We start from the raw sequence: 11,791 nt of genomic DNA, 5'->3' as shown, positions 1-11,791 counted from the left end.
CCACATGAGATTTCATAAACAAAATCAGACATCCCTTCCTACCCCATTTCACTCAATCAACCCTTAATCAGGAAATATCACATTCGCGCTTTTCATATCGTACCTGCGACACACGCCGTGGCCTTTTTGTGCATTTATGTAAACGTACAACTGAGCTCAACACAAGGCGATTGCGACATCACCAACTCCAGAACTATCTTCCAATGGACTATTCCTTCCTTACCGTAAAACATGACATCACCAGTTTCGAAATTAATTTGGTTAAAACTGATAAAACGAAACGCAGCAATGGGAAACTGCTGCATCGAAACTTCTCGGCCCTATTCATGTAAAGTTAAGAGGCCATTATGTTGCATGTAGCAATTCTATATATTCCAACCACCACAGTATATATAAATATATATTTAAAAAAACAATATAGCCATGTTTCCAAAAAGATAAACCGTTTGAGATGCTTAAAATCTGGAGTTTATGAGACTTAAAATGGTCTCCAACAAATGTTCTTGTAGTGGCTTCAGCTGTGATGATCGTCATATTTCAAAATGTTCTAAAGGATGAGGATACTGTAGTTCAGGTTGGTTTCAGTGGACTCATATGGGTCCCCCTGTTACAATTAGGTAACGCAGGCTCTACTGTCTCCCATGTCAGCAGCCGACCGAGAGTCGTCATGTTTACCTGTTATGTACAATCCAAAATCTGCTGGGGAGGTGCCGTGACGACTCTTGCTGTTAAAACACTGTAATAGTGGAAAATCTGCAAAGCAGCCCCATCTCCTTTCCCAGCCAGCGATGACGCACCTCGCTCAAAGCCCTCTCCCAAAAACATGAAACCCCATTCAACATCCATAACGCGTTTAGCTGCAAACGTCGACACGGGGAGCACTGTACACGCAGATAGATCACAGCCCAGGCTGAGAAAATGTGGATTGGCTCGCCCATGGGCAAGGCATGATGGATAGATTCATCAATGATCTCGCATCTCTGCACAGTCATATCGCCTTTCTAAACGATTGCACAGCTTTTTTCCTCCTCCATTGGTTAAATTTGGAAAAATCGCGAGCTACTGTAGTCTCTGAGGCAGAGAGGGTTGCAATTAGCACGGATTCCCTAATCATTCAAAACTACATACGTTTCACTGAGAGGAATGGTCCACCGCGGTCTGAGCAAGCAGTCCTTTAAGAAATTGCGCAGTTTTAATTCCATTGAAACAGAGACTCTTTCCTTCTGTCCCCCGTTGAAAGGCTCTTTCTCTTCCTCCTCCTCCCTCCTCTCCGTTTCTCTTTCCTTCTCTCTCTTCCCTCATGCAGGTTTATTTTCGGTGGAAGTCTTGGACATTAGCTGCCCCGCCTCCATAGTCACTGGCAAACACACTGTTCAACTTGCCCAAATTCCATTATTAACTACTATACAATAGAGAACAACTGGATCCCAGGTTTTCCCCTTAAAACTATTTGGTTAAAGAGTCGAGCCCGCAGTTGGAAGCAGTCACTGTTCAAAAGGGGCCAAGAGCCACTTGAGGAATCCTAAGTTATTTGAAGATGTCTGGTAATCTTGTCAGGTTCCTGTCATTTCCCATGAAACTTAAAACTAGGCCAAGACCATGTTGAGCATGTTGGGAAATCAAATTAAAGCATAAGACAAACACATCAAGGACAGCAGCTCCAAAACAGACTCTGCTGGCTCCCAGGGGTGGCAGAGGAGTAGTGCCTGCAGAATGATATAGGAGACAGTATAATGTAATTAGACGTCTCTCCTGGCTTGTCCTCTAAAGATAACATTTTATAAAGGGGCACTACAATCTGCAGAAAACTTAGTTTCCCTAAGTCATGTACATGATAAACCTTCCCTCATCATTAAGAACATTTTTTTCAAAAGAGGAATTTTAAAAGAAGATGTTTCTAAATGAATAGGCAGATGTGAAGATACTGGCTTCCCGTGCCCTCAAGAAATGAGTATTTCTGTGGAGTGTGAGCATTTGAGAACCGTGGCTCTAAAATAGGGTGTACACTGTCTGAACACAGAAACACCACTTCTATCAAAATGATAAACATACAAATTCATATTATTATTTTATCTGATATCTTTTTCCAACCATAGCAGCCTGACTACTGTTTTTCTGTCAGGAATACTTCAGAGTACACAAATCTTAATAGTGCGTAATAAATATTAAATGTTTCCATGCTATATTTACATTCTAGTTCATTTCAGGTGAAGCTTTAAACAATATATAAAAAGAAAACCATCTCCCAAGTCTGATCATTTTGTTACAACCAGGCCTGAGAATAAGCCAATTTGAATTTGAATTCAGCATGTTGCTATGAGTGCCCCCTCTACACCCCCCCCCCCCCCAACCCAAGACACCACAGGTAAAACTCCCCCTCCCCCCCCCCCCCCACCAACCAGAGGCCACCAGTGTATATATATACACACACACACACACACACACACACACACTCACAGACCTGGGTCTGATCAAGAGGCTCTTAAAGCCTGAGGAAGTCTGTGTTCGGTCTTTCAAGGGGACAATCCTGAAGTCTGAATACAACCTTGAACTCAGCCCCCTCCCCCCCACCCCTCTCTCATTACTGGACCTTTCTTCCTCCCGGCTCACTTTCTCCAGGGTCTTTCTCTTGTTTTTCTCTCCCTCCCGTGCATGAGTTTGGGCTGAGTCCTTTGCAGCAGGGAAGTCCAGGCCTTTTCTCTCTCTCTCTAACAACACTGACCGACTCCAAGCGTCTTGTCTGTGAAGATTCATTAGAATTCATTTGTTTGAAAAGGTTCATTTCTCTTTCACTCACTCCCACCCTGTGCCCTCTTTCTTCAGCCTGGGAGAAATGCATATTAGCATAAAAATGTCCCTTACCTCACCTTGATTAACTCCATTATTTGCATGTGTGCAGGCATGCATGTGTTCTTACTGTGAAAGTATGCATGTATCTGAAGGTGCAAAACAAGGTATAAACCTGAATTTCTGAAAATTTAAAATCATTCTTTGCTTTCAAAGAAGTAACAGCTCCACCAGCAACAGATTTTCTTCAAATAAACATTTGCTTGTAGTTTCAGGGCCATCTGGTCAGTAAGTGCACAAAGACAGAAAGTGATATGTTAATGGATTTATAAAATATTTAAAAATTCAGTGTATTCCAAAATTAAAATGTTCATTTCCAATAATGTTTTAGCACAAATTTTGCAAAAAATTTTAAAAGCCTGGGATGGTATTCACACAACGGCTTTGTTAATTCTGTTGTGTTAACACAAAATAGATGACAATGCCTAACAGCCCCTCAGATTAAAGAAGTCAGTGTGCACAACAGACACTTGTATGACCTGACCAGACAGTCAGCTGCTCCAGATGTTACAAAGAAGCGAGTTTCCAGTAAAACACAACACTTCATGGTAGGAGACTTCGCTGTGTATATGTCTGTGTGTGTCCATGAGCAAGATAAAAAGGGGTCAGCATGGAAAGACTGATGTAGGTCTGTGGAGAGGAGTGAAGAATCAGTCAGCTAACAGCAGAGAAGGGAGACACAAAGGAAAGAGAAAGGGAAGAAACCTTACCAAAACTGTGCCAGACCAACTGCAAAGTATCTCATCATGACTCAGCTCATTTAATGTTAATCCCCAGATAAAACCTGCTTTACAGAATGTAATACTCCTTAGAAGTAACACAGCATTGAAATATAACATTTCATTTGCTGTATATTAAAACTTGAAGGTCACAAATAAGAGCAGTGTCACATATAAAGTAACCGCTAAAACAAGAGATAAAAAATGTAGGTAGGAACAAAGTGTTAGAGTCAGTGTGTGAATGTCTCTGTTAACGCCCTCAGTTGTCCAGGCTCATGAGAAGAGCAGTCCCTCTCTTGATCCAGTGGTCTGCAGTCACAGCTCCTGTTTTGAGTTCTACAGCAATCACAAAAGATGCTCGGCCTGCCCCACCTGAACGCACAGGGAAGTAGTAACATGGACACAGGTACATACCTATGTATACACAGACATGGGAGACAGAGTCAAAACAGTGAAACCACAGGACATGACATGATAAACTACATATACACAAACAGAGGAAACAAGGAACAAAAGGTAAATCATTAAAAAAGCAAAACACAAGAAAATGCAAACACAAAAAACTAGGATTGCCACTTTGCAGTTGTATGCCTCCACCAACCAGTCAAATTCATGGGTATGGGACAGAACTGAGGTCACTGACCTCTGACCACCAAAATCTAATCAGTTCATCCTTGAGTCTAAGTGGACACTTCTGCCAAATTTGATGAAATTCCCTTATGTTGCTCCTGAGATATAGTGTTCATAAGAATCAGATGCCCCTGGCCGCAGCTATCATTGGTGCAGAGGCATAAAAAAGGAGAGGAAGATGGAGTAAGGCAATTCCTAATAAATATTCCCAAACAACTCACTCTTGGCCATCTTTTTGCGGTGTTCCACAGGTCTAAAGTGGATGGTGGGAATAGGACAGACCATCTGCATAGGTTTAGCTTCCACCAGACAGGAGTTCTTCTGGTCCCAACCAGCCCCCTCCAGGTACAAACCTCGGACATACACTCCATCCTAGAGAAAAGAGAGCGGAAAAACAGACGCAAGTAAGAAAAGTGACAGTGAGGGAAGGGTGAGGCAAGAGATATCGTTTGGAGGTGACATTTTGGATACAGCTTCGAAAAAGGTTTGACAAACAACCTTGCCAGTTAGGTAATGCAGCTCATCGAGGAAAGAAGAGGGAGGTGAAGACAAGAGAATGGGCAGGGCTGCAGGAAAAAAGAAGGGAAGAGAGGGGAGAGACAAAGAGGAAGATAGAAAAGAGAGTTAAAGGAAGGAGAGGGGAGGAGAAAACCAGGAGTGGCACAAAAAGGGAAGAAGGATGAGAAGCACTAGGCCATGATGGAGAGAGCAAGAAAAGAGAAGGGGTACAGCCTGTCAAGGAAGGGCTGGAAGTGTGCTTTGGGTAGGCGTCCGTAAATTGGAAAAAAAAAAAAAAAGTTGGTGTAAGCACAGGGAGGCACAGAGGAACTGATACAGAGAAAATTAAAATATGATGAAGTGAGCGAGAAATAGAGACACAATAGCAGAAGTGGAGTCGAAGCAACAACGTAAATGAAAACATTTTAACTCACTGTCAAAATTTGAACTGTAAACAAAAAATTAAGATGCAAAGGAGAATCTGTGGAATAGGGAGAGAGAGGCTGCTCTGAATGGAAATGAGTAGAAATGAAAAATGTGATGGAAAGTGGCAATGACAGCTGAAAGCTAATGGCTCAGAAAAAGTGGTCTGTCGGCAGGTTTATGGAAATCTTTATGGAAATACAAATGTGTGTACAGGGGAGTCACCTTAGGCGGGTCAAGGAGATTGCTGTCATCAACAGTGGACACTATAAATTCCCAGGACAGCGTGTCCACCGATATCTGCAAGAACAGTTTCACACAAAGTTAACTGTTGGATGGACAAGATATTGTTACTGTCACAGGCCCAAAACAAGGACATTTCCCTTCACTTCAGATGAGTCATATTAGAATAGCTTTCCTTTTCAAATAAACAGTACGGCTCACAGGTATGACTGCATATTTTTCTCAAAGTTTCTTAACAACATTACACATGGCGGCTGTGAAATGCTGAACAAGAGAGAACAAGTGTTCTGTAGGTCGTGTTTGCCAAAGCAACAATGGGGGCGACTTCACTGTACGTCTGAAAACAACTGTCGGCATCAATATGCGTTTCCCAGGGTGTTATTTTTATACAGTATGTACTGTGAAAATTTGTCTTTCAGCTGTGAAATCACATAGTCACCTGGGTTGCCTTATGAATCCCTTTCAAATACATAATGGGTAAATTAAAAAATACATGGCCATCAACCACAAGGAAGACATGACAAACAATGTATCCTAGTATAGTGTTTCATTACATGTAGTAACCGTCCTTCTGTCTATGTGCATGTGGATGAGTGACCTCTCACATTGTGTTGTCGAGCACAGGACTGCAGCACAGCAGTGAGGAAGCCATTGGGAAAGGTAAAGCCAGAGAGCCAGAACAAAACGGGGGGCCGGGCCGTCTCCGCCCAGCGTGCAAACTGATCGACTCGCTGGCAAAGATCCCTGGTCCATGCTGCCAGGGGCTTCTGTGAGGGGTACGCCTAGTGGACAGAGAGCGTGACACAGAGGGTGAGGGAGCAACAGTGGGCCAGACATGACAGATCTACAGTAATTTCATGCTTCCAGCTGTTGACGACTTATAATGGGAAAAGGTTCAGTATGGCGCTGTAGCACTGAGAAGTGGCGGCCTGTAAGTCTTACCAACACACATTTCCCAAGTACAGTGTGAACATAGTTGTGTTAAAAATTAATATGACAGTTTTTGTTTCCTTCAGCTGTTTAATGATCCAACAAATGTTGGAGAAAACTGCCTAAGATTCACACAAATCTACAAATAATTGACCATAGTGCAATGATGATTCTGAGGGAGCATGTGCATCAATTAGGGGTATAAATGTTATCCTGTTTTATTTTCAAAGCAAAGAAATACTGACAAAAGCACATTTTCTGTCTGTATGCTAACTGCTTCGCAAATGTCACTGTCAAAAACAACACCAACACTGATAGCGCTGGGCAGACGTCGTGGCACACAGTTCATAAACCTAAACAGCACGGGACTAATTTATGCATTGCCTTAGTGTAAGGCTACTTATGTCACTACTTATTCATCTTTGCACTGGCACCTGCCCCTCTTAAAACCGACAGTAAGATTTTATTGTTAACTTTCTTCAAGCCTTTGCAAACACGTTTAGCTTTATGCCTGAACTCTTAACCCCCTGTGCTTGCCTGTGCAGATCTGGACAGTTTTGTTTTAAATTACATTTCACAACTTACTTTTGTTGGACAGTTGTCTTAACCTATTTTGTGTCACTGAAATATTTTTTTAATCAGTATTGTATTTATGGTGCACTATCTGTTTGTTTCCATGATCTGCCTATCCCTCATATGCAGACACATTCTAAATGGGTGCACAGCCTGAGAGTTACTAACATATTACAGTGCATTTTATTAACATGCAATTTAATTTTTCACTTATTGTGCCTGAATAATATACACAACACACATTTTCCACTTCATGACATGTCCACATAAAGGTTCACACACAAATACACACAGTGGACTAAGGGGATGAAAGCCTTTTGTTACTGTTGCCCAAGAAGGAATGTACAGTATATAGAGATGCCATATCTCTGCACAGGGTGACGTGCACACACACGACATAACTGATGCACATCTCCTCCAAATATTTTACATACACATGTACCATACAGCCCCTTAACAGTACAACAAGGCCTTGTGAAGAAACCAGACACAAAATGGTGGGAGACAGAGAGGCAGGCAGGCCAAAATTAAAGCCATGAGTCTCTGAGCTCAGAACTAATGACAGGCTGCCATGCCAAGGAGGGTGAAGAAGAGAGGGATGCAGGGATGGAGGGATAAATAAGGTGGGCAGAGAGTCTATGAGGGGCTGCTGTTGCTGCTTGGAGCAGATGATGAGGCATAAAGAGATTTAGAGAAAGAGGAGAGCAGAGTGGAGAGAACACTAGAGGGGAGGTACACAGGCAGCGAGATGGAGACAGTGTGAGACAAAATAGACAAGTGAGAAAACCAAAGTACACAAAATCAGACTAAGTATTTTGAATGAGAAAAGACTTAGGGATGAGTGAGAGCCAGAAAAAGACATCTAAAAAAGGTAAAGACAGAGAGTTATCTAGTTTATAAGTGGTCAGTGGTCAATAAAGAAGCTCAGCTGGAAGCAGCAGCCCTAATTGCTGTGCAATACTCCTATAAAAAGAAAAGGATACACACACATGCACATGCAGTACATTCAGCAGTAATGAGCCTCTGGCTAGAGCACAATGAGCTCAGGGTCTTGTTAGGAAAGTGGGGCAGGCCTTGGAAGGTTTACTTTACTTATTACACTAGGATTAGTCCACAGATGCCAGCTTTGTTCAATCACCAAGGGCCAAGGTATACTCCACCAGATGAACAGCCACTCACAAATACACTCAAGTGCAAACACAGACATGTACACACACAGCTGCATACATGTTTTCATGCACACCCAGAATGAAGACAGAATTAAGCACTTGAAGATAAACACGAAAGGCCCTTAATGACCCCTGCTCACTAGACACACACACACTTGTAGCCAGAATCCTTTCTATCCCCTTGACCCAGGCTGACAGCACCCTGTGTTCTTATCCAACTGTAAAGAGAGGTCCAGTGTTAATGAGAACAAAATGAAGTGTTTGGACAGAATTGCACCTGGAACACTGCCAGAGCCTCATCACTGTGTGTGAGTGTGGGCATGTGGTTGTCCAGAGGAGGACAATAAGCATGTATCTGTGCAGCTATTGAGAGTGATTGATAAATATACCTTTAATAACAGACCAGTAAACAGGTACAGTGTCAAGCCTGCAGCTCATTGACAGGCTGAAGGGAGAGGAATACATTAATGCTGATCATATCAAATCATAAAGATGAATGCAAAAGCGTCCGGAGTGGAGATATGAACATCTGTTAAATAACAGCATAGAAATCCTCCGTCTTGTTGTAGAGAGAAAGGCCTGGCTAAAAATAAAGTCAGAATAAATAGTGGAAAAATAAACCTAGATGTCAGTCTGTACTGAAACATTATCTGTGACCCTGAGGAAGAAACGCTTGGTCAGTACTTGATTATACAGTACATTACAGTCAAACCAACAAAGGCTCCATTTGTTTTACTGTTTACCTTGGATGTTGCTATGCTTTGCTACCTTTTTCAAAGCATTCCTTTTATTCCTGACTCTGCATAGTCTCTTTCTGTCCTGTGTATTTAAGTGCACTTGATTCTCCAAAGATCAGTCATCTGTATTATTCATCCTAGCAGCAGGCCTTCTTTCTATTGTGTCTGCCCACTTTATGAAGGTAACAGGTACAGTCTTATTTATCGCTTCAGTAGGTCCCACCTGCAATACTCATATGGTGTGCGTATGTGTTTGTATCTATACATTATAAGAAATGAGTATGTCTCAAGCAGAAGAGAAAAGATAAACAGAAAATACTGATAATAAATGAAGGCAACGAAGCATATTTGTCTTTAATTCATGTCTGTATCCTCAGAACAACTTGTGTTGGAGAAAACTGTATGGATTATTGTGGGTGATCTGTGTGTGTATCTGGCACCTTCTCCCACAGTGGTGGCACACGGGCATCATAGATGCAGTTGAAGGTCTCCTCCAAGTTGGGTGACATCACCACCAAACCTTTGATCCCTCTCTCCAGCTCCACTAGGGATGAACTAACACACAAACACACACAGTTAAAGCAACAATTTAGTCATTTTTACCCCTTTTATTGCAGGTGTTTAGTGGTCACTGCTTCCTAGTCTGACCTATTAGAATAACTGTGCACTCTGCAGTGTATGCATTTTATGAACCAACAGAGTGCTATTATACTGCTGAGTTGTGGATGCCAGGCCACTTATATAAAGTTAAGTTTTCTTGACAGTTTGTTATGGTGCCGCCTGTTGCTGACTTGATGTCGGTACAGCATGTTTTCTTTAGATTTCTGCATTGCAATCAATTATACTTTTGTGACTGGTTTAATCACACCTGTCTGACCACCCCATTAGCCCAAGACACAATGCTGGTAAATCATCTTGAAACAGTTTGACCAAACCTCATAAATTATTCAACCTAATTATCTGTAAATTGACACATACAATTAATTTTATTTGGAAAACAGGTAAATGTCTTCCTAAGCCCATACAGACACGCTGAAATGGTATTTGTGCACCTTTATAGTGTTATGTACCTGCATGATCCAAATCACCCTAAAACTGACTTTCATTTGTTTACTTTTCATTTAATGTTTCCATTATCACTATTTAAAATGCTACACAGCCTTGCCGGTGCAAAATTAAAAACTGTAAACCCCCCTGTGTAACTGCTAAATATTTACTAATGATAAATTGCAAATCATGTTTTAATTAACATTTTTGGAAAAAAGAGCCCATTCAGATGTGGGCTCTTTCCTCTACCTCATGCTATTTCCCATGTAGTCATCCTGTTTACTTTATCTGTGTAAACCATCCATCAGTCATCTATCAATGTACAGCCCTCTTCTCTTGAGACTTGCACAATTGGTGAGGACCAGACAAAATGTCCTAAACATTTTTTTTTGGTCCTCACTATGTAGCAAGTAGAAGAACACATACACATACATATACACACACACAGAGTCCATACATGATGGTGTCCAGCAGAGAGTTATATCTCTGGATCTCTTGTAGCAGAACCACATTAAGTAGTGAAGAGATGTCCTGGAGGAGGGATGTGGTACCCTCGTAATCAATCAGTGCTGGGATCTTCCCACGAACATCTGCCAACCGCTCTAATACCTAAAAGCACAGATAAAATGTTTGTTTGTTTGCTTGTTTATTTATTTATATGGGACAATGCACATTAATTGAGACTGATATTAATAACACTGTCAGATTAAGTAACTTTCAAAACCAAAGTGCCTATAAGCTCAGAGACCTGTATATGAATGTAAAACATTCAACTTTGTATTTTGTCTTGGACTAACAGAAGAGGATGAAATCCTAATAGCAACAAAAATATTGAGTTGTGGAGGTCCCCCTTGAGATTTGTCCTAATCTGTTACAATGCTGTATCTGGATAAAAAACTACATTACATATTTCTAGATCTCTAGCTACTTACACTACTGACTGTCTGCCAGTGTTGTGTAACCACATGGATATCTCAGCATTGTTGGGAAAAGGCATTGCTTGTTCTGAGTATAGTCTGGTCAGCCTCAAACCTGAGATGCTTTAAATGCAACTGACACTGCCGACATGTCAAATACATTTCTGTCGCTAACTCTTCATGGTACATTATCAAGGTTGTTGCACACTTTTTAAAATCAAATTTCAGATTTTTAGAACCTAAAAAAAGACAATCTCCACAGAAGAACAAAGGCACATCAGCATAGGTGTAACTATTTTTCATTCAAATAAAATGATCAAATATCAAACATAGACATTATTATGTAGCCCATGTATGCATAATATATGGGGTAATGTATTATGCTATATATGCTTTAAGGCAAAAGCTTATTTAGATGACAATTACTGGTGTGACCATAAAGTCTATAGGTGTAACAACAATAGACAATAGAGAGAACAGCATGCAGAGCCTATGGTTTATATTACTTGCAGGTCAAAAGACAAGTGTAATCACAGATACATTTTTATTAACATCTGTGTTGTCCACATTCAGTTACCAACTTATTAGGTCCACCTAACAAAAATTAAATCAAATCAAATCAAATCAAATTTTATTTGTATAGCGCCAAATCACAACAAAAGCCTATTAATCAACCCTAGACCTAAACATAGTTATAACTCATTTGAAAGTCTCACCCTGAGTCTCTCACACCCAAACTGGAAAACTCAAAAGCCAGTTCTATTTGTTATTGTATACCGTCCACCTGCTCCTTATTCAGAGTTTTTAAGTGAATTCTCAGACTTTGTCTGATTTAGTGCTTAGTACAGATAAAATAATCATAGTAGGCGACTTTAATATTTATGTAGATGCTGACAATGACAGCCTCAACAATGCATTCTGTTCATTATTAGACTCAGTTGGCTTCTCTCAAACTGTAAATAAACCCACTCACTGTTTTAATCACACTCTTGATCTGGTTCTGACATATGGCATCAAAACTGAACACTTAATAGTTTTTCCCCAAAACCCTCTTCTGT

General features: G+C 40.9%; 1 protein-coding gene across 1 annotated transcript in view; it reads right to left on the bottom strand.

The window, feature by feature from the left end:
* Window positions 1–3,591: 3,591 nt before the first annotated feature.
* dnah2 (dynein, axonemal, heavy chain 2) overlaps window positions 3,592–11,791 on the bottom strand; it is a 73,480-nt gene continuing 65,280 nt past the window's right edge. Inside the window, 6 exon segments of the mRNA XM_020620488.1 lie at window positions 3,592–3,980; window positions 4,418–4,568; window positions 5,343–5,417; window positions 5,966–6,142; window positions 9,210–9,324; window positions 10,274–10,425. Of these exon segments, the coding sequence (XP_020476144.1) occupies window positions 3,826–3,980; window positions 4,418–4,568; window positions 5,343–5,417; window positions 5,966–6,142; window positions 9,210–9,324; window positions 10,274–10,425 (825 nt within the window). The 3' untranslated portion in view covers window positions 3,592–3,825.

The sequence above is a fragment of the Monopterus albus genome, unplaced genomic scaffold (assembly GCF_001952655.1).
Source record: "Monopterus albus unplaced genomic scaffold, M_albus_1.0 scaffold238.1, whole genome shotgun sequence".
Classification (NCBI taxonomy): domain Eukaryota; kingdom Metazoa; phylum Chordata; class Actinopteri; order Synbranchiformes; family Synbranchidae; genus Monopterus; species Monopterus albus.
This window is presented reverse-complemented; position numbering and strand designations above follow the sequence as displayed.